The 26367-nt window shown below is 45.2% G+C and overlaps 1 protein-coding gene and 3 long non-coding RNA genes across 22 annotated transcripts in view; 1 reads left to right on the plus strand and 3 right to left on the minus strand.

The window, feature by feature from the left end:
• Positions 1-26367, minus strand: part of DGKG (diacylglycerol kinase gamma) — a 211807-nt gene that overhangs the window by 58547 nt on the left and 126893 nt on the right. For all 19 annotated transcript variants that reach the window (XR_013413764.1, XR_013413761.1, XR_013413759.1 and 16 more), the window contains one exon: positions 3931-4021. Coding sequence is in view for 13 of the 19 variants with exons in the window: in XM_028843920.2 (XP_028699753.2) it covers positions 3931-4021 (91 nt within the window). In the remaining 6 variants the exon portion in view is untranslated. The remainder of the gene's footprint in view (positions 1-3930; positions 4022-26367) is intronic.
• Positions 159-14388, plus strand: LOC144339102 (uncharacterized). The gene is made up of 2 exons (XR_013413774.1): positions 159-425; positions 12123-14388. It is a non-coding gene; the product is annotated as an uncharacterized LOC144339102 (long non-coding RNA).
• Positions 12758-15112, minus strand: LOC144339101 (uncharacterized). Its single transcript, XR_013413773.1, has 2 exons — positions 14969-15112; positions 12758-14834 (listed from the first exon to the last, which is right to left on the minus strand). It is a non-coding gene; the product is annotated as an uncharacterized LOC144339101 (long non-coding RNA).
• LOC144339103 (uncharacterized) lies at positions 17098-25700 on the minus strand. The gene is made up of 3 exons (XR_013413775.1): positions 25191-25700; positions 20834-21119; positions 17098-19436 (listed from the first exon to the last, which is right to left on the minus strand). It is a non-coding gene; the product is annotated as an uncharacterized LOC144339103 (long non-coding RNA).

Below are 26367 nucleotides of genomic sequence, written 5' to 3' on the forward strand. Positions count from 1 at the left end.
AACAGCTTTTGTGTGTTCTGTGGACTCCCTTCAGTTTCTCTCTTGTCCAGTTGGCCCAGTTGGCCACAAGCTTTGTTTCAGAGATGAGACCAAGTCTCTTATTCCTTCTCAAACAGCCCCTAGCCTCAGAGAAATCACCTGCATATCACATGAATGGCTTTCTTTTCTTTTTTTTTTTTTGAGACGGAGTCTCGCTCTGTCCCCCAGGCTGGAGTGCAGTGGCACAATCTCGGCTCACTGCAACCTCTACCTCCGAGGCTCAAGCCATCCTCCTGCCTCAGCCTCCCAAGTAGCTGGTATTATAGGCCTGCACCACCACACCCGGCTAATTTTTGTAGTTTTAGTAGAGACAGGGTTTCACCATGTTGGCCAGGCTGGCCTCAAACTCCTGACCTCAGGTGATCCGCCCACCTTGGCTTCTCAACGTGCTGGGATCACAGGTGTGAGACACCACGCTTCGCCACGCGAATGGCTTTTAATGGAGACCTTCCCTGCAGTCTCTCATTTGAGCTTTAAGTTTCACCATCCAACTTTTTACCACATTGGCAAAAAAAAAAAAAAAAAAAAAAAAAGAGAAAAAAAAAAGGAAGAACTGAAATAGACTTCACTGTCTGTTCCCCTAAGTTCCTTACAGTTGTGCCCTTCCTGTAATCGCTGAACCCGTCAGCCTCAGTTCCCTCATCCGTAAAGTGAGGACATTAATATTGGCCCTGCCTGTTTTGTGTGTCAAAATAAATGAGACGCTGTGTGGGAAGACCTTTTGCAAACTTTAAGGCAGTTTTCCTCCTCTCTGACTCTCTCTCCTATGATGCAGCCTGAATCTATTCCTTCCTCAAATGAGAAGTAGGACTGAGTCTTCTGTTCTTTGCAAAGCATTTCTCAGCACACCTGCCCAGCTGCATGAGCTGAGAGGAAATCAGCATATTAAGGAGGAAGAAACAGTGCCTCCTGCTGAAGACTTTACCGCTTCTAGCACCTGTTAGGTAAATCTCTATTTATTGGGTTCCAAGCTAAAATCACTCTAAAAGACCTAGAATCTTTTCTCTTATCAGTTTTCAGCAATGAAGTTTTGGTTGAGAAACTGAATGCACCTGAGCCTCATTTTTAAAATGTGACAATACTTGCCTCACTGTGTGGTCATCGTGTATTAGCACATGCTATGGTTGGCAGTCAAAGCACGTGACTTTTTCTTGTCCCACTGGACTTTTCTCTCCCTTCGGTTTACCCTATTATTATTATTATTTTTTAAATTTAAGATGGTGTCTTGCTCTGTCTTGCCCAGGCTGGAGTGCAGTGGCATGATCTCGGCTCACTGCAGCCTCTGCCTCCTGGGTTCAAGCGATTCTCCTGTCTCAGCATCCGGAGGAGCTGGGACTACAGGCACCCACCACCGTACCTGGCTAATTTTTGTACTTTTAGTAGAAACAGTGTTTTACTATGTTGGCCAGGTTGGTCTCGAACTCCTGACCTCTGGTGATCCACCTGCCTCGGCCTCCCAAAGTGCTAGGGATTACAAGTGTGAGCCACTGCACCTGGCCCAGTTTACCCTTCTAAATCTCTGTGCCTCAGCTTGCTTCTCCATAAAATGGGGATAATAATCTCTGGACTACTTAGTTCACAGGGTTGGTTGTGTGACTTTGAAATAAAGGCTGTGGTGGGGAACTGAAGATGGTGAAATGTAGTAGCAATGCCTCAGTGAGGTTATCAGATGGCCTTGGCCTGGTGGGTCATGTGCTGGTTCTCAAAGGCCTGGCCTGTTGTCTGCGGCAACCACGTTTAGAAGGTCCCTTAGTATAGCTGCTCTTACCAGCTCCTCCTGAGGCCCCTGACACTCTCCCATCTCCCTGCAAGGCTCTGCAGTCTCCTTACACCTGTTAACCCCATGCCTCACCCCTGTCTGTCTCTCTCAGTCCCCCTCTGGATCACAAGGCACAAGACCATCCACCACTATTCTCTGGATGCAGAAATGGTGCCTGCCCCAATCCTAAGGGCTGTCAGAAGCTGCCCATCACATGACATGCTCAGCCCCACTCCCCCAGCTAACCCTCATGAATAAATACTAAAAAGACTCATTATGGAGAGATAAGGAAAACAGGAAGTACTTCTGAAAGCTCCCAACAACACCCCCCCTCCAGACCAGTGAACAACCCCACCCCCTCCAGAGGCCACCAGTGTCTTTAGCAACGAGGCCCCCTCTGCAGTTGAGGAAGAGCCTCTGTCTTTCAAACCCAGAGGGGACTGTGGGGCCTGGAGCCGGGAGGGCAGGCCAGAGGCAGGGGAGCTAAGTTGCTGTATTCTGGGCACAATTTCAAGGCCAGCTGCAGGGAGAACAAGCAGTCGCTGTGCGCCTGCAGCTGGCTGTGGTTAGGCCAGGGCTGTCCCTCACTTGTGGTATATTTAAAGAGACCCCACCAGACTGCCGTGCCAAGGGGAAAAAATGCACACATAACCCTGTTAGCCACACTCGGTTCCCCTGCCAAGGCCTCTCCTCCTTCCTCAGCTCCCAGCACTGCGTTCACACATCAAGAGAGGAGGACCGTCTTCTCAGACTCTCTGTGTAGCACCTGGGGACACATACCCTGGCGCCTGGCCTCTCTGCCCTCTTACCAAGCTGGCCAAAAGTTCAGGGGATTAGCCAGATCGGCGCCTCCCACCCTGGCATTGGTAACCCAGCAACCGAAGGGGAGAGGCAGGCAGATGAGTCAAAGGCAGCCGCACAGAACCTCTGGCTTCGTGTTTTGTTTGTGAAAACTCCCTGTGAGTGAGGAGCACAGGGGCCCTTCCGGCAGGGAGCGGCAGGGCTTTCCTACACTGCTCCAGGCCACATGCGCCTCCTCCAAGGGAGGCCCAGGTCCCACTGGATTACAGTGCAGGTTTAGAGGCCAAGCTGGTGGGCCAAGAGGAGCCCACCCTGGCTGAACTCTCTGGCTGCCTCTTCCACTTGTTTTCCTCAAGTGAAAACAAGACTACAGGCCTAAATCTCGTGGGAAGGTAGGCCCGGTAGCAAGAACTCTGGACAAGAGAACCAATGGGCGTAAAGTCCCATGGAGCAGGTGTGCATAGAAGTTTGGACTTTCAGGTGGCCAGAGACCAAGGAGCTATCCTCATAGCCATCAATGAAATGGCTTCCGGAGCGAAGCCCAGCCAATGTGGGGTGAGAGGGTGGGAAGTGGGCAGCTTATCAACTAGGGGAGGGGAGCCAGCAGGCAGACTGTCTGAGGCAGGCCCCTACAAGTGCCGGAAGAGTTAGTGAAACACAAGTGCACCAACAGGATTGGCTACATAATTGGTGGGGCCTAGTTCAAAATGAAAATGCCAGATTCTTTGTTAGAAAATTATCAAGGATTGCAAGAGAGTGACAGAATAGCATGAAACCAAGGGCCCTTCTAAGCACAGGGACATTTTGTGACCACAAAGGTTGCATACCCACAAAACTGACCCTGGGTAACTGTGAGTCAGCTCCTTGAAGCAGATGTGAAAATCAAGGCAGATCAGCTGGGGGATGTCTGGCTGCAGCTCCTATACTCCCCACCCCTGCTGCCCTGTAACACCAGTTCTCAGACTTTTACCAGGCTTGGGACATTGTCTCTCCAATAGCAGCCCCTCTCCCTGTGCTGACGGCAATGGAGACTTTACCTCTCAGAAAAGAGGCAATCGCAAGGCCATGGAAGGAGGGCTGAGGGCTGGAATGAAGTGTGGCTCAGGGGTCTTGGGGCCTCTGAGTTCCAGAGCCCCCAAGGGATTCTCTAGACAGGTCATTGGAGCCTTCTGAGTGAGGGTATGGAGGTGTTTTGGAACAGGATGGAGAAACAACACAGACTACACTGTGGGTCACCTCTTAAGGTCCTGAGAGGATACATCCTTTGCATGTGTGACCATCCAGGAGCGGAACCAAGATCCAGGAAGCCTTCTCCCCACTTGGGAACTTACCTCCAACTCAATGTGGTCATGCAGTTTCTTGCAGGTCGCTGCAAAAGTCTCCGAGGTACCAAATTCAAAGTACCAGAGCTTGTTCTTCATCCTGGACCACAAAGCAGAGAGATGCCTCAATATTCCATGCTTGAAATGGTCATGTAAAATAACTACGTTCTTTGGATTGGGAGGTCTGAGCCTTCAGCAATTTCCCCAATCTTACATTTTCTGCACTTGTTAATTAGATGATCAAGGAATAGAAATTTTTACCAACTGTTCTTGCTCGGAACTTAGAGAAAATCCACTTATTTCTTAGACATCACGGCAACCCTGGGTGAACTACCAACTGCTCCCCGAGCTTCCTGGTCCGAACAGGAAGAAGGTCTCTGTAACTGCATTAAGGAAAGAGTTCTATGAGAAGTCAAGCCAGAGGTGGCAAATATCGATACAGTGCTCTGGTCACTGTCCTTTCCATTACTCAGGCAGAATTCTCTTTTGGGTATGTTTGGGGTGTAAAGGGAAGATTCTTCTAAGACTTGAGGGATGTGCAGTCTTAGGACAGAGGAGGGATAGCCCCACACTAACCCAGCTAAAATGCGTGTTGCATTGTCCAGGCTGTGATTGGGGGAAGCAGAGTGGCAAGAGTTAGATACAGATTTGCAGCCAAGAAAAAAAGAAGGGTTGATTGGTAGTAATAATCACCTCCCCCCTTCCTCAAATGTATTTGCTTAGGCCATGGCAATCCTTCAGTTAAGAGCAAGCCTTGTCATATTTGCTTCATAGTAAGAGTTCACTACTTTAAGCTTTAAAAATTTTCAGCCTTTTCCTTAAGAGAAAAAAAAAGAAATCAATCAATGGGGTTCTCATGTAGCTGGGGGCTTTGCAAAATCAGATGGTGTGTCCTGACACTTGGTGCTTTGGATCAGATGGTCTCACTAGGAAATGTTTCTGAAGGTATTCCATTCCTTCCACCCCAACTGTTACCCCATTATCAGAGGTTGGCTAAGAGAAGGGACACCTGTCCAGTTTACGAGCTGACAGATTTTGCTAAGGAAGGATTAAACAAAATCACATTCTTTTTGGCACTCAGAAGAGAGGATGCCACCTTGCATGGTGCTAATCCTTTCTCCTCAGGTTTGCAGACGAAGGGGAAAGGAGCAGTCTTCAGAGGGAAGAGGGCTCTTATTTTTTCCTCATCTTCCTTAGGTTGTAGCAGATGACTCTCCAGAATAGTAGACACAACTCTTTTCTGCAGATTTTCCCAAGAGTCTACCTAGAACTTGAAGATGAGACTGTGTTCTTCCATTGTATGAAGACTTCTGAGATCTAGTTGGTTGGGAAATAACTTTTCTGACTCTTAGTATGCATGAAAAGAACTAATCAATGATGAAGAGAGTAAGAGTAAGCAAGCTGTGGGAATTATGCCTCATGAACAAAGTTAGAAGAGTTGGGTATACTGTAAGCAGACCAGTGCTTCTCAACCCATGTGCTGTGTGTGGCACAGGCATACCTGGGATGTCAATCTCCTCAGCCTGCAGAGCGGCCAGGTGGGATCTGGGACAGGCTGAGCCCCAATGCCATGGCAAACATTCTCATTTGTATTCCCAGTGCGCCATACGTAGATTTTCATTTTCTGTGCATGCCATGATGATGGGAAATAATTGTGGGAAACATTGTTCTAGATCACTGATTCTCTGTATGCACAGTAATGTGAATGTCTAATCACTTGGGGATTTTATGAAGATGCACATTCTGATTCAGTGGTTTAGGGTTAGGGCCCAAGATTCCTCATTTTCAGTGCTGCTGGTCCAGGGGATACTGTGAGTCATGTGGACCTGGAGACTGTGCCTGTGGTTCTCAAACATTGGTATTTATAAGAATTACCCGGGAAATATGATTAAAATGCTGCTTCCAGGACTCCAATCTATAGAGATTCTATGAGATAGTTGGGGAACGGGGCCCAGGATTGTGCATTTTTATGTGTGTCCAAGTGATCATTATGCAAACGGTCAGTGGACAGGACTGAGAAACATTGCTGCAGATCCCAGTGAAATGAAAACATGGAAAAGGACAGAACCAGTTAAACCTGAAGGAGAGGATTCTCCAGGGAGGACAGAATGAGGGTCAGTGCCTTTCCACAGTCAATGATGGCAAAAGACTAAGGAACAGGAAAAACACAGATTGTCATAAATACCAAAGCTGAGCATTCCTTTTTGGCAGCAAGAGGATCTCTGTAGCCAGGAGACTTGCTTGTGATTCCATTTTCAAATATCACTGCTGGCCTGAATCATGACTTTTGAAAGTTATTGCCAGGAGATTTAGAGTTTTAATAAAAGTTTCCGGAAGCCACAGCTATTTTTGCCCAGTAGTAGCTCTTCTGATGAGCTAATAAAGGTTAAGAGGTCATGGTTAGGTCAGCATCGCAGAATAACTGAGAAGATCAAACGGACTACTCATTCACTGCTGGCTGTGTAACCTTTGACAAGTGATTTAACATTTTTAAGCCTCAGTTTCCTCATCTCTAAAATAGAGATAAGAAAAATATCTGCTTCAAGAGGTAGTTGAAAAGTTAAATGAGATGACAGCAAAGGACTTCACATAGGCTTGCTGTATAGAAGGCTCATCAAGAATGCCAGCTACTTACTTATTCGCTATTATTATTTCAGTGTCTTGAGCTGGCATATTTGGATAACATAGTGAGGCAAAAATGACAAATAAGGATGTGTAGCTACAGATATTATATATTAATATTTTTCCAGGCAAGAAAAAATGTGATCATATTTACTACATTATGTGCCTTGACTTTTGGTGAAAAAAAATATGCTCCCCATATGTCTAGTTTAATAGATTTTTTCAGAATCATACCACACCCTAATCCTTGATTAATTATCTTGACTGGTCACACAATTGGCCAAAGTGATGTTAATTGCTAATATACTTCTGAGAAATTGCAGGTTTGGTGTGAGACGAAGTATTCATCAATTCAACAGACATTCATCATGCCAGGGACTGGAGAAGGTGTGCTAGGTACAACAAAGAACAAAATAGCATTCCATGCATTGGACATCTGGGAAAGACAGACAGGAAGCAGACCACAGCGTGGTCAGCCAAGAACCAGGCACCGGGGTTCGTAGCGAGAGAGACACCCAGTTCTTAGAAGGATGTAGAAGGCAAACATGGAAGGTGGAGAAAGAGCATTTCAGGCAGACAAAGAAGCTAGGCCATGGGACAGGCAAGAGAGAGAATAGTCTTGCCGGAGGGGACACAGAACTCAAGGTAGGGCTTGGCCAGGTAAGGCTGGAGGCAGACAGGAGCAAGACTGTGAAGGATGGGCATGCCACACGTAGGGGTTTGTGCTTTATCTTAAAATCTGGTGGGGCGCGACGGCTCATGCCTGTAATCCCAGTGCTTTGGGAAGCAGAGGCAGGTGGATCACCTGAGGTTAGGAGTTCAAGACCAGCCTGGCCAACATGGTGAAACCCTGTCTCTATTAAAAATGCAAAAATTAGCCAGGTATGGTGGCAGGCACCGGTAATCCCACCAGCTTGGGAGGCTGAGGTGGGAGAATTGCTTCAACCTGGGAGGCAGAAGCCGCAGTGAGCTGAGAATGCACCACTGCACTCCAGCCTGGGTGATAGAGTGAGACCCCCATCTCAAAAAAAAAAAAAAATTCTATTGGGAGTCATGGACCATTCTCAAGTGGTATGGGAGGGCGAGGTGGTGACAGTATTGACCTGATCAGATTTTGGTTTTTAAAAGATCATTCTGTTCCAGTTGTGGAGAAGGGACTGGAAAGGGAGGTACAGACTGGAAGTTTGGAAAATAGTTTGGAGGTGGTGTAGAAATCCAGGAGATAGCTGAGAAGGGCCTCAACAAGGGTCATGACAATAGTATTAGAAGAGAAGAGCAGGGGAGAGTCACAAGCTACAATTTAGGAGTTATTTTAGCTTACAGAACAAAAAAGAGGGGTCACAGCGATGGCCAAGTTTTTGTCTTAGACAGCATGTAGATGGCAGGTGTCATTTCCTGACAGAGGGGCACAGGATATTGATTCTCCTGTGGCAGTCATCTTTGTAACCGGAAGACAACACTTTTGTGTTTGGTTAATCTTTTCATTCATCCATCCATCCACTGAACATTTATGGACCCCTACTATGGGCCAGGTGCTGTATAGGGCTTGGAGATAAGTGATGAATAAGACAAGCAAGACCCCGCCCCCGCCCCCCCCCCTTTTTTTGAGACAGAGTTTCATTCTACCTCCCAGGCTGGAGTGCAATGGAACAATCTTGACTCACTGCAACCTCTGCCTCCCCGGTTCAAGTGATTCTCATGCCTCAGCCTCCTGAGTAGCTGGGATTACAGGCATGTGCCACCATGCCCGGCTAGTTTTTATATTTTTAGTAGAGATGGGGTTTCATCATGTTGGCCAGGTTGGTCTTGAACTCCTGGACTTATGTGATCTGCCCACCTTGGCTTCCCAAAGTACTGGGATTACAGGCGTGAGCCACCATGCCTGGCTGAGCCTATACGCTTTTAATAGCTTCACCAAGACCTAACATTGCACCTCTGACCCATGAGGGACGTGGCTTTTAGATATGTTCAAAATGGAAATGCTTCTGTTTCTCCTCTTTCAATGCAGGCATTTTTGGCTAGAAGTGAATGTATTCTATTCCCATGGCCCTTTGTTTTGCACTCTGCTAAACATTTTACACACACCGTCTCCTTCTCTGAGAACCTACCAGTTCTCAGAAGAAGCTTACTGGTAGGTTACTCTAGGACTTCCTTATTGCTACAAACAAGGACATTCACAGATGGAAGCGAATTCTTCTCTGCCTCATCTTCCTTTTGCTTTATCATCGCCAGCACACCACCATCACCACCCGTTTCCAAAGCCTTTAGGAAAAGCCTATAGACATGTGGTACCCTGCAGTTTGAGCTGGGAGATGCAGTCCCCACTCTCCCTGACCACCAGAGAGCCTGAGTGCAATGTTCCTCCTTCTCTTTTGAAGATGTCTCCCCAGCTACTTTACTCTTAGCCCTTGTAGGAGGACCATTGCTGCAGAATGTGGCACTGAGCGTTTGTCTGTTTCATCTCCTATTGTACAAGAATATGGCATCTGAGAGCTGAGAGGCTAGGGTTCATGACTGGCTTTGCCACTCACTGGCTGGGCAAGTTATTTAAATTCTTTGAACCTTCACTTCTTCTACAAAATGGGAACATTATTTTCTACTCACAAAGTTGTGAGGCTTATGTGGCAAATGCAAAGTACCAAGCAGGTGTTTAATGCATAGTAAGTGCTCAGTAGCTCTCCTTCCTTGTTGCTAGGAGACACAATCACTGGAAGAAGACGCATTCCCCAAAGGCTGCAGGGGTAAGGGCGGGTCTCCTGTGGGGAGTCTATCGTAGGTGGCCGATATTTTTTGAAGAAAATAAAACTAACAATGTTTTAATGGCTGCTGGAATGCTTTTTCTGCATCTCTCTTCCTAAGTTGTCTTTGGCCCACCATTTTTTCCCCTCTTATAATCACCTTTCAGCTGGAAATGACTAATCCTGAACCAGCTGTTCTGAGGCTGATTTCCCGTTCCATGAAACTCCTAGGTTTATTGTCAGGCTCTGAACTACCCAGATGAACCCATTCTTGAGGCAGAAGATCCTCCTGTGTGCTCCCAGGGACTCTCAGCCACATGGAGAAATGGCAAAACAAATAGTGACACCATGGCTCAACTCTATTTCTGCGTTTTCTTAGTTGCCCCCTGGCTTATAAGAAAACAACATCAATTGCACACTAGCTAGTTGAATCTTTTCATTAGACAGATGAGAGAAAAAATGAGACTAACTAAAAATGTTCTTTCATGTTTGTCAGCAATTTAGGGCTGGAATCCATCATCCTGACAGCTATGAATAGCCTGTTTTCAAGGATGTCCACAGTGAAACCCAGCTAGCTGCTGGCCATTCACTTTACCAGCAGAGGCTACGTACTCAGCTTCCTATACCACCCCGAGCTTCTGGGGACCCTTTCCTGAGAATCAAGGAAGTTTTAAGGGCAACGGGCTTTTGAAGTTGTCAAAACATGAAAACATTTATTTGGGCTTAGAAGTCTACACAGAGAACACTACAGTTATTTCTAGAAATAGAAGCCCTTGAAGTGAAGGTATTCCTCTTTGTGGTTTGGACTTTGATAATCAGGTTCTCGGAGTGACTCATGCCTCACATAGTTACTTAGGCCTTGGGTGTCAGTTAGCATTAGGTTGGGAGGCCTGGTGAAACAGATGCCACCCACAAGATGGTGTTCTGTGTTGCATGCAGGGAGGGCAGAATGATTTAGTGGAGACCGTGCTGCACCAGCGGGCAAAGCTGCCTCCCAGACCCCATTATCAAACACACCAGCACCTGACTTCATGAGAGTCACTCAGCATCTCTAGGCCTCAGATTCCTCATCTTAAAAATGAAGGGCTTGGGGCCGGGCACAGGGGCTCACGCCTGTAATCCCAGCACTTTGGGAGGCTGAGGTAGGTGGATCATGAGGTCAGGAGATCGAGACCATCCTGGCCAACATGGTGAAACCCAGTCTCTACTAAAAATGCAAAAAATTAGCTGGGCGTGGTGGTGCATGCCTGTAATCCTAGCTACTCGGGAAGCTGAGGCAGGAGAATCGCTTGAACCAGGGAGATGGAGGTTGCAGTGAGCCAAGATCGTACCACTGCACTCCAGCCTGGCGACAGAGCGAGACTCCGTCTGAAAAAAAAAAAAAATGAAGGACTCGGACCAACTGCTTTCCAAGGTTTCTCCAAGCTCCCCAGACACAACTTGAGATGACACAATTCAGAACAGGATGGGAGGACTCACGTGTTCCACAACTGCTGCCATGTAGGAGTGTGGGCCCAAGTATTGTCAGAGCTGACATTTTTGAAAGAGAATCCAGAAATATATTTTCATATAAAATCTGATTATTGGAATTGGCAACTAATTCAAGTTTTTAAGAACCTAAGCCAAAAACTACACATTTGGGAAAACTGTAGCTAGCCAACAGGACATTTCTGTATATGAATTATAAATTTTCATCAGGTTCATCTCCATTAAAAAACAAAACAAATGCTCTCAATCCCATTTGGGATTTGCTGGGTAATTAGTGGTGTTATTGCTACCACTACTGAAGATAATAGACTAGCATTGGATTACTAAGGTAAATAATAATTTAGCAAATCAGGTATAATAGAAATGCAGAACAGTGAAATGCAATAAGAGTTGAATTATAATTGACTGATAAATATTAGTAATAATATTGACACTACTTTGCCTGTTAACATTTTACATTACTTGAATCTCAAATACCTTTGGAAGCTTAGTAACTATGTTAACCAAAGTTTCCATCAAGAGTTAAAAAAAAAAAAAAAAAAGCAAAGGCAGGTGGGGTTTGCTCTAAGGCCAGGATGTCAAGTCCTATAAGGGGCCCATGACTGTCACCTCACAGGTGCTGCAGAGGCCATCTGTGTTACCCGCACACCCAGCTGCCTTGGCCCATCAGAGAGTGTGTCACCACATCTAATCCACCCTGCATGCTGTCCCCAGCTCTCACTGCTCATCAGAACAGGCACTCAGTGATCCTCAGGCACAGAGCTGTGGATGGAATCATCTTTTCCAAGAGGGGGCAGTGGCCCCTTTGGTTCAAGGGAAAGTGAACACCCAGCAATCAGGAAGGAGGCTTTATAAATAGCTGTTTTTGTACTCTGAATGTGACTCTTGTGCCTGCTGTTCCTGCCAACAGATTTGTGTTGGCTCGATGTGTTTCAGCTTCAAGGGGCAAGGTATTCCCTGGCTTTTTTCCATACTTGGGACAAGACTGGTGTTCATGGCACTCAGAAAAGTCTCGGGTGGTGAATGATGGGAAGACTGGAGGCCAGAGACCAGAAAGGGTGGGCAGAGAGATGGAGAACAGGAAAGGGGAGATCTCAAGAAGGGGCTCAGGAAAATAAAAAGACTGAGGAAGGAGGGAGAAACTTGCATAGGATGTATTTTATTGTATAACTATGGAATCCTCTTAATAACCTCTAAAGACACTTCTTGAGTCATTTTCATATGTGAGAAATTAACTGTAAAATCACAGATGACATACTGTTTGCACTTAAAAGGTTTTCAGGGTTCAGGGACTTATAGCTGGGGGATCACAGGTTCCAAAGAGTCTTCCAAAGTATGAATGGAGTCCATGAGCTGCTGTTAATATTTCTTAATGTAAAATAGTATTTGTGCATTTAATCATAATAAAGACAGCATAGACTAACTAGTGGGTTAAATGATAATTTTTTTGATGGGCAATGGAATTAAATCAGTTATATCAGTTACTGCTTGGTAACCAGAGACACGGATTGAATGGCAATTGAATCCTGAATAATAAAAATGGGGAAACAAATGATTATTTAGAACAGCTTTATGGCTGACAAAAGTCTTATTCAATATGGCACCCATGGCGGGAGGCAGTGGGAGAATGAATAAAAATAGTGCACTATTCCATAGTATAAGGGTACATGTAAAATTACTACTCTATACCAGGGATGGCTGGTGGTTCTCTTCTAAGCTATGGCAGCCTTCTCATGGTACAGCTTAAGAAACCGAGATCAGTTCTTGATGATGCAGCTGGGAGGTACGGAGCTGGAATACAAACCCCGTCTTCCAGCTCATACTCCTTACTGGTTTACTCTCCCTGGCTCCTGTTGCTATGCCCCAGAGGCACCTTAGAGAAACAGAAAAGTCAACCAAAGTCACCAGAGCTAGTGACTGCAAAGCTGTGAGTCATTCTCATTCATGCTTGTGGGCTGGGTTTACTCACATCTACCACATGGGCCACCTATATGGCTGTAGGATTCCAGCTTGAGGTAGGCTGGGACCCTGACACTCTTTAGCAGAGTCAGTGATCTGGACCTCCCCATTGGTCTCCAGTCTCCACTCTTGTCCCAGACTAACAAAGGGCCAAACTCATGAGCCTCGTGTGTAGAGCAGCCTCCATACCCCTTCAAGGGTAATTCTGGGTACCTAAGAATCTACTGCCTCTGAACAGTGACCCTTCTCTTCCATATAAGAGAGTGTGTTTCTGTGGACCAAGGACACATTCTCCTTTGATAGGCTCTCCGAATTCTGTCTGGCACCTGACAGTATCTCCTCCTAAGGGCAGGACTCCAAGCACGAAGACTGCCAAAGTCTGAAATCGGATCCTTTCCCAGTGCAGCACACAAGGACACACGTGTGCACGTGCGGGCACACACACAGGCCGCAACAAGAAGGTTTCTCTGAGACTCATGATCCACTGTTACCAAATGTGCTCGCAGACACTGCCCCTCTGAGGCCAGAGAGTCTCTCCAAAGGCCCAGCATCCTGACTGGACAATGGCCGGCCGTGTGCTGTGAAAGGCACCACTTTGGGGGTGGCCCTCAGGGGAGAATGCTGAGGGAAAGGCAAAGCCAGGACCATGTTGTCAGGGGTTTCCTTTCCTGATGGCCTTGGTCTCCAGGGTGTTTGTCCAGTTAGTATCTGTCCTCACCAAGAGAAAATAGCTCCTTTCCCTCATCCAAAAGGAAAAAGGAAAGAAAGAAGAAACCCTCACAGTTTGGCTGCTTCTTAGCAATCCTTTCTCCCTTTGAAGAGTTATTCATGGAAAGAAAATCCCCTTCAGGCCGATTTGGCGGAGGCTGGAGGGCACGGAATAAGCTTGCTCTTGGCAGTTATCAGAGAGCAAAGTCAAATACTGGGACAAAAAGAAATCCCTGCCTGGAGGGACGGGGAAAAGGCGGACAGGAATGCTCACTGCTGAGGTTCTGTAGTGATTCCTTAGCTGTGCTTTCCAGCATTTACACATCCATCAGCCCTGGGAACTGGTATCTGAAGGCAAAGGGGACAGTGAAGACACAGGTGGGCGAGGCCTCGTGTTAGAACTTGAGCCTTGAAGGCTTAGAGAAGGTAGCTGCCCTGTTGGAGCTGAGCCTCTCGCTGTGGAAGGTGACTTCCTGGGTCCCAATCAACCAAGACTAAAATGTGGAACTGTCTGGAGGAGCAGAGGCAAACCCTGGAAGCAGGTCCACACCCTCACAGTACCGTGACCGCCAGGTGGGTCCTGAGGGAGCCAGCTGAGTTCTGCCAGCCCCCAGCTGTTGGGAGGAATCTCACTTCCCACTTCACAAATGTTGACTGTGGGTTTGACCTGCACTGGCTGCTTTCTACACTCAAAGGTCCTGCTCTTTTGATCCTCACATCTACCCCCTGCGGTAGGTACTACGGTGGCTATTTGTAGATGTGTGAGATGGTTGTTCCTTGGCAAACCTACAGCTAGACTGGAATGGGATCGCAGAGTCTGAGGGGATGCAGGCTGACTGATCCTGTTCTCCCCTCTTGCTCCCCCGCCAGTCTTTCTGAACACGAGGCAGTGCCTGCTTTATGATAGGTCGGGTTACAAAAGTTCCTTGGTTAAGCCAGTTGTTTGTCACTCTGAGCACATTTCCCCATAGAAACAATGTTATGTTGAGGTTGGATTCCCAGGCTAACCCACAAGAGTCAATTAACCCATCAGATACCCAAAATACAATGTCTTGTTTTGGAGAGAGCTTACTGGAGCTGAAGGAGCTGTGGTGAGAAGGCAGAAAGGCCTGGGTTCAAGCCACAGTTCAGTCATTTACTTGCCATGTGCCCTTGGGCAAATCATTTAGTCTGTCTCTTTATTTCTATATTTTTGAATTGACACAATATGACCTACCTTGCAGGGGTTGCTGGGAATATTAATTAAGAATACACACACATGGTTGGGCATGGTGGCTCAAGCCTGTAATCCCAGCACTTTGGGAGAGCAAGGCGGGTGGATCACTTGAGGTCAGGAGACAGATGACACCCTCTCTTTACTAAAAATGCAAAAATTAGGCCGAGCATGGTGGCTCCTGCCTGTAATCCCAGCACTTTGGGAGGCCGAGGCAGGTGGATCATGAGGTCTAGGAGTTTGAGACCAGCCTGGCCAATACGGTGACACCCCATCTCTACTAAAAATAAAAAAATTAGCCAGGCATGGTGGCGGGCACCTGTAATCTGAGCTACTTGGGAGGCTGAGGCAGGAGAATCGCTTGAACCTGGGAGGCAGAGGTTGCAGTGAGCCAAGATCATGCCACTGCACTCCTGCCTGGGCGACAGAGTGAGACTCTGTCTCAGGAAAACAAACAACAACAACAACAACAAAAAAGCACAAAAGAATACACACACATGTATGTCTCATGATATACACTCCAATAAAGGCACAGTAGAACTCCAATCCTGTATATAAAACTGGTTTTGTGGTCTCATGATTCTGAGTTCCAACTTAAAGTACAGGGAGCACATCTTTTCTGCTGAATTTGGATTGGGGATCTTTGCTTTCCTCAACTTCCTGGGAAAGAAACCTGGAGACTCTTCTACCCTACATCCCTGGTGGTGACCCTGAAGTCTGGGCTGGAGTTCTACTTAGGAAGGGAATGGAGATGCCAGAGGGAGACTGTGAAGTAGCAAAAGCGGAAGGGTAGCAGAGAGCACACACTGAAGTATGTGTCCTGTGTCTTTCTTTTGCGATCATAAAACTCCAGGTTGGTCTGTTTATTTCCGCCTATGTTTCCTGTGCCTTCCACACCATCGGCCGGTTAGAGGCATCTTGTCTAGAATTAAGTCCACAGTAAGTCATTCCCTCATTGTTTCCCTTACCTTTCCCATCATGGAATTGCTAGCAAGGCAAGTCAAAAATGCACTCGATAGGGCAGATGCCTGGATAAATACCCCCCTTCTCTTCCCTATTCCATCTTCTTCCTGTGCCAGTTTAAAAAATCTTAAATAGAAAAGCATGAGCCAGAGCCTCGCTCTGCCTGAGAAGACTGTGGTAGACCCTGCCAGCAAAATCCTTTCTATTTCATCCTTTTGAAAATCTCATCCATATGCTCTCTACTTTGCTTCCACTCTGACGTTTGTGACTTCTTATTCTTGTGTATACATCCTTGCCACCCATTTCAGAGACTACAGTTTATGTGAACTTGTCATCCTCACCTGGCCTGATGGTGCTGCTGTGCGTCCTGCCCCACCATGTCTCTGTCTGCAATCTCTAAGGTCGTGCTCTTCTCCCCTAAAGAACACGACTAATTCAGTTTGGCCCTCTCACTATGCGGTTGGCAAATGCGTCCCAGTTGTAGGTGTGGCCCCAGTGGTCCTCCCTGCCAGTTCCTTGGGAGAGCTGCTTGGCATCACCTTAGCCATGCCTCTTAATTGTAGCTTGCACCTGCTGCCCTTCTGCGGGCTGTGATTTTAGAGTTTAATTTGAACACTCTACTTTATCCTACTTAAATCTCATTTTAAAGCTCTTCTGTTTGGTCTTCAAGTATCTGGCCAAAAATATTCCTCTTGGTTTATGTGATAAGCTCCCAATTCCTTGCCAGGGTCCTCTCATTCCAGCATCAAAATCCATGGTCCAGAAGAACAGTCGTTTTCAGATGAGCTACAGAGCAGCTCTGTGTTCCCCATATGTGCCTGTTTCTTCTAAAATTATGACTCATGGCTGAGGAAGAGACTAAAGCATTGCCTTTGCCCGTGTCCCTTGGCTTCCTACCCAAGACATCAAAGGTCACTAGAGATACTAACCAGGATTCTTCCAAATGTGTCATTTGCCACCATGCCCGCAAGCAGACAGGAGAAAGAGTCTGTAAGTTACATGAATATGTACACTTGAATGCAGGGGCTTTCACCAATGTGAATTCAGTAAAATATTGGTCTCAAGAGGCTCTGGGGTAAGGGGATGCTGTGGTCAGGTAAATTTGGGAAATGAAATAGTTTCTCTTGCTTTTGTGTGATCTCAGCAGGTTAGAATCTACGTTAAAAGCTCTACAATATCAAACAGAAAAGAATTATGTTTAACTCAATTTTCTAAGTGTATTCAATGACTGACACCCCCCCCCCATATTCTTGTGAATTTCCTTTTAACATCCTGTGGAATGCATTTTAACCAATGCTACATACTTTAATACATGCTGGAAGAAGACAATCTGGGTAGCTACCTCTGCAGGCTCATCAGGAGTTGAACCTCATGATAAGTCTGTTAGCTGCTCTGTCTCCCTTCTCCAGAAGGTCCAAATTTATCCTCCTTGTGCAGAGACTATACTTTTAATTTTTTATCCAAACAGGAATTAGGCATTTCCTCTTTATTTCCATATCTATTTATTAATCAGAGCGACTTTTCTTTATGTTCTCTTTGCCCTCCTGAGTACCTTTTCTTTCTGAATCATTTCTTTCTTTTTTTTTTTTTAAAGTGTATTTTATTTACTTATTTTTTTGAGGCAGGGTCTCACTCCATTGCCCAGGCCACAGTGCAAGTGGTATGATTATATTAATAGTTCCCTGCAGCTCTGAAATCCTGGGCTGAAACAATTCTCCCCTCTCAGCCTCCCAAAGTGCAGGGATTACAGGCATGAGCCACCGCGCCTGGCCCTGAATCATTTTTTTTAATGACATCTAGGAACCCTTTGTCAATGCTTTTAAATTCTCCTCAAGCCCATTCATTCTCTCCTTCGGCAGAAGACCAGTTCACATTTACAGCACCAATAATTTGTGACCAAGGTCAAGAAAGAAAAATAAACAATTGGCCCCCATCACAACCCTAAGATTATATTTCCTGGGCATCCACGTGACAACTTGGAGGGCCAAGGCTCTTATGGGGCCTGGCAATGTGTTTATTTGGCTTGCACAGTGGTGTTTAAAATTGGAAAATTTTACATACACACCTGAAGCCCAGCTTCTCTTGAGAAATCAGATCTGTTAATACTGGATTGCTTTCCAACCTGGCAACAATCGACTGCCACTGAGAACTGGCTGCTCCCTTTACACAGGTCTCAGGCTAGAGTTCTCACCACTCCCTAGAGCCTCACATCTACCCACTTCTCTCATTTACACGAACTGCCTGCTTCTGCACGCGTTTGGATTTGTGACCCCTCATATAGACCTCTGTAGTTTTCCCCTGGGAATTTCCCTGGAAGATGCTTCAAAAGTGTCTACGCTACTTTCTTCCTCAGATCCTTCCTGTCTGAGCTGCTGGTGTCTTTGGTCATGAGTCCTAATACATGTCTGATTTCAAGGGTTGACCAGCTGCAGCAGGGTGACAGATGAATCATATTGGCATTTGCAAAGATCACACGCACAGAAATAAAATATCATCCAAATCTACCTCTTCCAGGAAATAATATTGCAGTTGCTCTGTGTTTGGAAGTTAGGGCACAACCTGGTAGATAGATCAACTATTCCACAATTATGGAACACTGAGAAATGAACTTGACTCTAACTATTAGAAAAGTAGCCTAAGCTCACATTTATCTTTTCCCTGAACTCACTACTTTGTACAAACCATGATTATTGTGAATTTTAAGATTATACCACGAAGTCTTGATTATTAAGGGACAAGTTCTTTAGTAAGTAGATTATCCAATCCTTCAAATTTCTTCTTTTCTCACCCTTTGGCTGTTAACCATTTCATTTTCCTTTAGTGCAATTTTTACCAGTTGTGGAGATGGGGCCAGAGGGGGAAATGAGTACAAAGCATGAACCAAAACGTCAGCTCAAATCAGAGGGCATCCTGTGGCGTCATCTCCACCCCAACCCTGCATATACCCACAGAAACCATGATTAAGAGCAGCCGCTCCCCCTCTCCCCATCCAAGTTCAGGGGCAAGGTGGTACAGAAGAGGAAAGGGGGAACCTGACTAATTACAACACTGTGTTGAGAGCTCCAATGAAAGTTTCACTGAGATCAACAGTTGGCGGTTTTCATTTACCCAGGACTTTCTCACTCCCTCTTACTCTATGGTAACCCAAAACTGGAGATTACGGACCCACTTTCAGCTTATTGAGTTCAAAGGCAAGAAAGGGTACTTGGCTTGATTGGCAGTTTGGAATGCTCTCCAAACAGGCCCACTTTCAGGATTAAAGGGACACTCCATTCAACAGAATAGAAAACATCTTGTTACTAGACAGTGAAGAATTTCAATCTAAGTGTAGGTTCAATAAACATGAATATTCAGCAATTACGTAAGTCCCTGCTGTGTTAGTAATTTGAAGGTATAAGTACATTCTTGAAGTGAGAAGAGCCCCTCTTTCATTGAAGAGCATTAGAAGATTGGGAAAATGCCTTCTTAGTAAAATGTGAAGTGGTAAATACCCCCTACCCCCTTCAAATTTAAACACTCCTACAATCTTCAAAGTAGAGATCTATAGTCTTCAAAGTAGAGGTTTGATGACCCCCTTTGGAGGAGCGTTTATAGAGGGGATGCTTATACTGAGAAGGGGGTTGAAATATAAAGTCCTATCCAAATCTAGGAGTCTATAAGTTACTATTACAGACAGGAACCATGACAGCGTGCACTAAAATTAGAGATTCTACAATGGATTCTCATATACTGCTACATGTTCTCCTTACAAATCCCCATAGTAATCAATAGCTTCATACCAATACCTGATAAACTTCAAATCCATTGACTTATTTACTCTAATTCTTACAGGCACCTTGTCAGGCAGTTGTAATTTCCATTTTACACATCAGAACATTAGGAATCAGAGAAGCGAGTAACCTTCCCAATGGCACACAGTAAGTAAGAGGCAGAGTAAGGGCTGAAACTGAGTTCTTTTGATGTTGAATGCAATGAAACTCAGGAATTTGCATCTGTATTTCACATGAGGGTGACACGACCTGGCGTAACAGAGTTGTAAAGCCATTTGCTCCGGGTTTCTGTGAAATAACTTACTTATTTCACGGAAGAGTGCATTTCCTGATGAGTACAGTGAAAGCTTGCTTTCGAAATTTCCTTTGGCCCAATAATAAGTGCATTACAGCTTTTTTTTTAGTAAATGCTGATTTAAATGGGGAATTAAAATTAATCACTTGAATCTTTTCTGAGAACATCTATTACCTTTTTGCCTTGTTTTTTAATTTCTTCATAATAAAATACATGCAATTATGAAAAGTTTAAAGAAAATATGGAGGACTGAATATGCTAATCATATCAGCTCTAAATACAGATATGGACTCTGTTGTATCACCAAAATACCCTTATGCAAAAGGGCAACAATTTTCTGAAGTTTTAATTAGTAAAGTACAATAGAAGGCCAATAAACTCTGACAGTATTTTTTCTGGATATAAAAACAAAGAGACATGTTAAACTAAGTTTAAAAGCCTCCTAAGTTGCCCTCTCCCTGAAGGCATCTGAAACCGTGGTGGTGAGGAAGGGAGAAAGACATGTGGATTCTTTTTTTCAGTATGGATTTCTACTTCACAACCAAATAGCATGCTTTAAAGCTCAGGCTTTATAAGAAAGCTCTGTCGCTGGTTTCCAGTTTTTCTAGCCCTGATGTGTACTGACTCCTCCAGGGCAGCAGAGCTGGCTCCTTCATCTCTCTCCTGATGCCCCTCTTCCTTCTGTCTCCCCACAGGGATTGCCTCTTTTCTGGGTCTTTCTGACTAACACTCTGTCTGTACTATTCTAACATTTCATCAAGGTTCAGTATCTTAAAGTCCCAGTGATTCTAGGAGCCCTGAAAGTTTTGCTCCAGAAATACTTTGAAAGGTAAGCCACTCCTTCATTAATCTATTCAAAAAGCACTTACTGATGGATACCCTCACTATCCACTCACCCATTCCCAGGATAAGATGCAAACTCTCGTACGGACCACCGAGATCTGCTGCAACTGCTCCCTGCTGCCTTTTCACTCCACCTGGGAACCTCCGGCCTCTCCACTAGTGTGATGATGGAGGCAAAGATTGGTGTGATTGATACATCTACAAGCTAAGGATGTCAGACTGCTGGCAACCACTAGAAGCAAGCAGAGAGGCACAGAAATCATTCTATCTCAGAGCCTGGGGAAGGAGTCAACCCTGCTGACATCTTTCAGACTTGTAGCTTTCTTTTTCTTTTCTTAAGACAGAGTCTCATTCTGTCACCCAGGTTGCAGTGCAGTGGCATGATATTGGCTCACTGCAACCTCCGCCTCCTGGGTTCAAGCGATTCTCATGCCTCAGCCTCCCGAGTAGCTGGGATTACAGGAGTCCGCCACCACGCCCGGCTAATTTTTGTATTTTTAGTAGAGACGGGGTTTCACCATGTTGGCCAGGCTGGTCTTGAACACCTGACCTCAAGTGATTCGCCCGCCTCAGCCTCCCAAAGTGCTGGGATCACAGGCCTGAGCCATCGCGCCAGGGCAGACATGCAGTTTTTAGAACCACAAGCGAATAAATTCCTGCTGTTCTAAGCCACCCAGTTGTGGTGTATTGTTATGGCAGCCCAGCACACTGATACAGTTGGTATTAACTTCTGTATGTGCTCATCTTCCCAGCTACACCCACGAACTCCTGAAAAGCAGGGGCTGTGGTGCTCCATCGTCCCTCTCAGACCTAGCATGATGCTAACACAAATAGATGCTCAATGCATTTTGGCTGAATGAAGAAACATGCTTGGCACCACCCTTCTGGATTTAGTTCAGTGGATCCCGAAGAGAGTCAGACTCCTCTCCAAGTGAGAAAGCTTATGAACAAGTTGGAGACATAACAGTAGTTTAGCATCCCAAACAATAAATTATAGAAGACAAAGAGGGTGCAGCAAAGTGGGACAGAATGTGTCAGAAACATTGAAGATGGGCCGGGCGCAGTGTCTCACGCCTGTAATCCCAGTGCTTTGGGAGGCCGAGGTGGGCGGATCACGAGGTCAGGAGATCAAAACCATTCTGGCCAACGTGGTAAAATCCTGTCTTTAGTAAAAACGAAAAAATGTGCCGGGAGTGGTGGCAGGCGCCTGTAGTCCCAGCTACTTGGGAGGCTGAGGCAGGAGCATTGCTCAAACCTGGGAGGTGGAGGCTGCAATGAGCTGAGATCACACCATTGCACTCCAGCCTGGGCGACAGAGTGAGACTCTACCTCAAAAACAAACAAACAAAACAACAACAAAAGAACATTGGAGATGGAGTCTAAGAGAAAGTGGAGTACAAAATGGGTTGGTCAAGTAGGTTGGTTCAGAATATTCTGTGCTGCATTTTGAAACAAGTGATGACTAGGCCACAAGAGGAGATGTCGTCTAGGTTGAGGGATTGAGGGCCTGAGAGCAGCGGTGTGGGGAAGGTAAGAGTAACGGAGCATGCAAGCAAGAACTGAGGCTGGTGTTTGAAGAGGAGAATGTTAGAAAGGGCACTAAATGCAAGCATGGGATGTAACACGGGATGGGGCTGAGGGAAGTAGGTGTTTGTGCAGCAGCAACAGGACCACAAACGTATCCCGGGGAGACTAACGAACGGGCAGCTCTAGGCAGGGTGGGCCTGAGTGGGAAGGGCATCGAGATGGGCCAGAGGGTGGCTGAGGAAATCCTGAGGATGGGACATCTTGGGGACCAATTGGGAACCGAGGAGCACAGGGGGCAAGCGGTCTCACAAGTAAAGAAAATTGTGCAGTTAAACAGTGCAGCTTCGTCAGTTGTGGAATGGGAGGCAGAAAGCTCCCATCTGGGTAGCGACCTGGTGGGTGCAATGAGTCCGCCCCTGGGCTCAGAGAAGGTGGTGTGTTTATCATCCCAGATGAATGGAACTCTCTGTTTTTGGAAGCCTTTGCAAGACATTCCAAAGCTACTCTCAATAACTCATTTCAGTCTTTAATATGTCTCCAGGCCAGAAGATTCCTGCTCCCATCCAAAAGACAATTCTTTAATTTTAGAGCACATTTTTTCCCTCTCTCATTCTTTCCTGAACTGAGATGAAGAGTAAGGAGGTGTAGTCACTATTTCCAGTTGTGAATCCTTCACACTCTTGAGGCCCATTCCCAGCACATTCGCTGTTTCTCTCCAGGAAAAGTGATTTTGGATGACTTGTGGCTTTCTCATTGACCCTATAATCATATCTGTGGCTCTTTTCTAGTCTTTTTTTTGGGTGCATCTTTGGTCATGGGGCACAAAACTGGGCACATGGAGAGGCAGGGAAGTGTGGCAGGGCAAGAGGAGTTGTGGAATAGACAGGCCTAGATGCGAATAGCAGCTTCCCTAGTAACTAGTGTGGTCTGGAGCAAGTTCCATCTTCTCTATGAGCCTCACTTTTCTCATCTGTAAGATGGATCAATAATACTTACATTTGGTGAGTTGTGCCAGTTAAAAATATTGTACATGAGATCCTTGAAAGCTCTCAATAAATGATGGCTACTATTGTTGGTATGGGTTGGAGCAGAACTGATTACACTGGGAAAACCACCTTTCTAAACACTTTAATAAATGACATGGTTATTCATGCTTTAAAAACTATACTAGGCCGGATGTGGTGGCTCACGCCTGTAATCCCGGCACTTTGGGAGGCTGAGGTGGTTGGATCACCTGAGGTCAGGAGTTTGAGAGAAGCCTGGCCAACATGATGAAACCCTCTCTCTACTAAAAATACAAAAAAATTAGCCGAGCGTGGTGGCACATGCCTGTAATCCCAGCTACTCAGGAGGCTGAGGTAGTAGAGTTGCTTGAACCCTGGAGGCGGCCATGTCAGTGAGCTGATATTGTGCCACTGATTCCAGCCTGGGTGACAGAGAGAGACTCCATCTCAAAAAAACAAAAATGAAAACAAAAACGATGTTACTGCATAGTTCAGAAGGCAACTCTTGCTATCTCTGATGGTCAGATAAAACACAAACTGGTTCCTTTGAGATACAGCAAAACTATGGGCAGGACCCAGAATCGTGTTGAAAGGATAAAATATTTTTCATTACCCTGTGCAATAGTAGAGCTGCATAACATATGAAATAGTTATTTCAACTGTGAAGGGACTTGGATAATGGTATCTTTAAAGCACTCAATGACTGAACCAAAGCATTGGGACTTTTTACTTGGAAAAGACCAATACAACTCCTACAGCCGATGAACTCACTCCATTCAATTCCTTTCTATCATCTTCCCTTCATAACCTATAAATGCTAGTATGTTAATAACCTTTTAAACTAGTGTTTACGGCGTGATCTCAAGTCAATAAAATTGTTCAATTAAAGTGTTGAAAGAAAATATGTTATAGTGCTGAGTTTATTTTTTGGAGGAGGGGATGAAAAATATGATTTTTTTACAATGAGCCTCAATGACTTATATAACGAAAAAATATTTTAAAAATGGTATGTATAGCTTTATAAAAACACTTTATCATAAATATTTTAACGTATATATATCAAGTTAACTGCTGTAATGCACCAAAATGGCAATATTGTGTTTCTCCATGATGGGACTATGAGTGACTGGTTTTTTTTCTTACTTTAACTTCTCTGAACGTTCCAAATTATTTATAATGATATTGCAATGTGCTATATAATAATACTTATGATGTATTATTAAATCACATAATGATAAATATATTGATATTTTATTGAAAAACTTTTAATTAAGAGAAATGACGAGAAAAATAATTCCATATATTTCTACATTGATGACTCACACCCTATTTAATATTAAATAGATTTTTATCTGCCTATATTAGATAATCACCAACATTCAGAGTTTTAAGGGCTTCTGAATCATCTAACATGATTATTATCTGATATAGGATCTCTTTTTAATAAGAATATTAATAACAATCATAATAGCTACTACTGATGTGCCCGACTCTGTAATAAACACTTTAAGTGCATTGTTCCACTAGATCCTCGAAATAAGCCTATGAGGTTAGCAGGCAGAACAATGCCCTGAAGATGTCCACGTTCTGATCCCCAGAGCCTGTGAGTATGCTAGGTTACGTGACAAAGGGGGAATTTAGGTTGCAGATGGAGTTTAAGTTGACAGTCAACTGACCTTGAGATGGGGAGAGGATCTTGAATAATCTGGGTGGGTTCAGTGCAATCAGCGTTCTCATAAGTGGAAGAGGGAGGCAGGAGAAAGAATGTCAGAGGGATGCCATATGAGAAGGACTCGACTGGCCACTGCTGGCTTCAACAATGGGAGGGGGCCAGGAGCCAAAGAGTGGTGATGCCTGGAAAAGGCAAGGAAACAGCTTTTTCCCCAGACTCTCCAGAAAGGAATGTAGCCCTGATGCACCTTGATTTTAGCCCAGTGACACCTATTTCAGACTTCCGACCTCCAGAACTGTAATACAGTAGTGCTAGTTTTTGTTGTTGTTGTTGTTGTTGTTTTTGAGATGGAGTCTCCCTCTGTTGCCCAGGCTGGAGTGCAGTGATGTGATCTCGGCTCACTGCAAGCTCCACCTCCCAGGTTCACGCCATTCTCTCGCCTCAGCCTCCCGAGTAGCTGGGACTACAGGCGCCCGCCACCACACCCGGCAAATTTTGTTTTTGTATTTTTAGTAGAGACGGGTTTTCACCATGTTAGCCAGGTTGGTCTTGATCTCCTGACCTCGTGATCCGCTTGCCTCGGCTTCCCAAAGTGCTGGGATTACAGGTGTGAGCCATTGCGCCCGGCCAGTAGTGTTGTTTTAAGTCACTAAGTTTGTGGCAGCTCATTACAGCAACAATAGGAAACTCATATAATATTATACTCCAGTTTTACAGGTGAGCAGACTGAGGTTTAGGAAGAGTAACTTGGTCAAGGTCACACATGGTGGTTAATGAGGACTCCTGGATTTGAATCCAGGTTGTCTGATCATGGAACCTCTCCTATTGGGCACTTGCTTCCAAAATGATCGCCAGCATGGGCTTGCACGCAAAACATGAAAACTCATCACCTTCCCCAATAGCTCATTGCACTTGAGGACGCCTCTGACCGGTAGAATTGATGTCCTATTTGGGGCTCAACCCAGTCTTGCATTCCAGTCACCTTTTCATTGATTTATTGTGCAAAATAACACAATTCCTGCTTTATAAGAAAAGCCTTTTAAATATTTGAGGCCAATAATCACTCCTCTCTAAGGCTTCTCTTCTTTGGGTGAAACAATTCCAGATTCAGCCTTTTCTTCGAAGACATCTAAAGTTCTAGCACCTTCTCAACCACTCCCTTCTGGAAAGTATCCAGACTGTTAACTCTCACGTTAGGATCCAGTCAGTTCCTACCTTACTTTGAATTTGTGTGCTTTGATTTTCTTCCATAAGGTTATCGTGCTAGCCTCAACTCTTGTGAACTTGATTACATACTACATCTTGAGCTCTTCGATGGAAATATTTCTAGAAATCAATCAGTCAGTAAATTCTGATAACTGGGATTATCTGGCCTATAGTCTTGAAAACATAGCGTGCTTTCAAGTTCCTTCTGGTATGATCACAAACTGATTCTACTCTTTGTTGACATGAATAAGACCTTTCCTGTTCTAGCCTGGCAGGGGCTAGAAGAAAAGCCCATTAAGTTACAGAAAGAAACGGTTCTGGCCAGTGGGTAACCTTGTAGGGAGGCTTGAGATGCCACAGGCTGCTGCTGTGCAACAGTTGAGAGGTTGTGCTGTCTGTTCCCATGCGGACTGGGGACCCAGGAGGAAAATGAAGGGA

The sequence above is a fragment of the Macaca mulatta genome, chromosome 2 (genome assembly GCF_049350105.2).
Source record: "Macaca mulatta isolate MMU2019108-1 chromosome 2, T2T-MMU8v2.0, whole genome shotgun sequence".
Lineage (NCBI taxonomy): Eukaryota > Metazoa > Chordata > Mammalia > Primates > Cercopithecidae > Macaca > Macaca mulatta.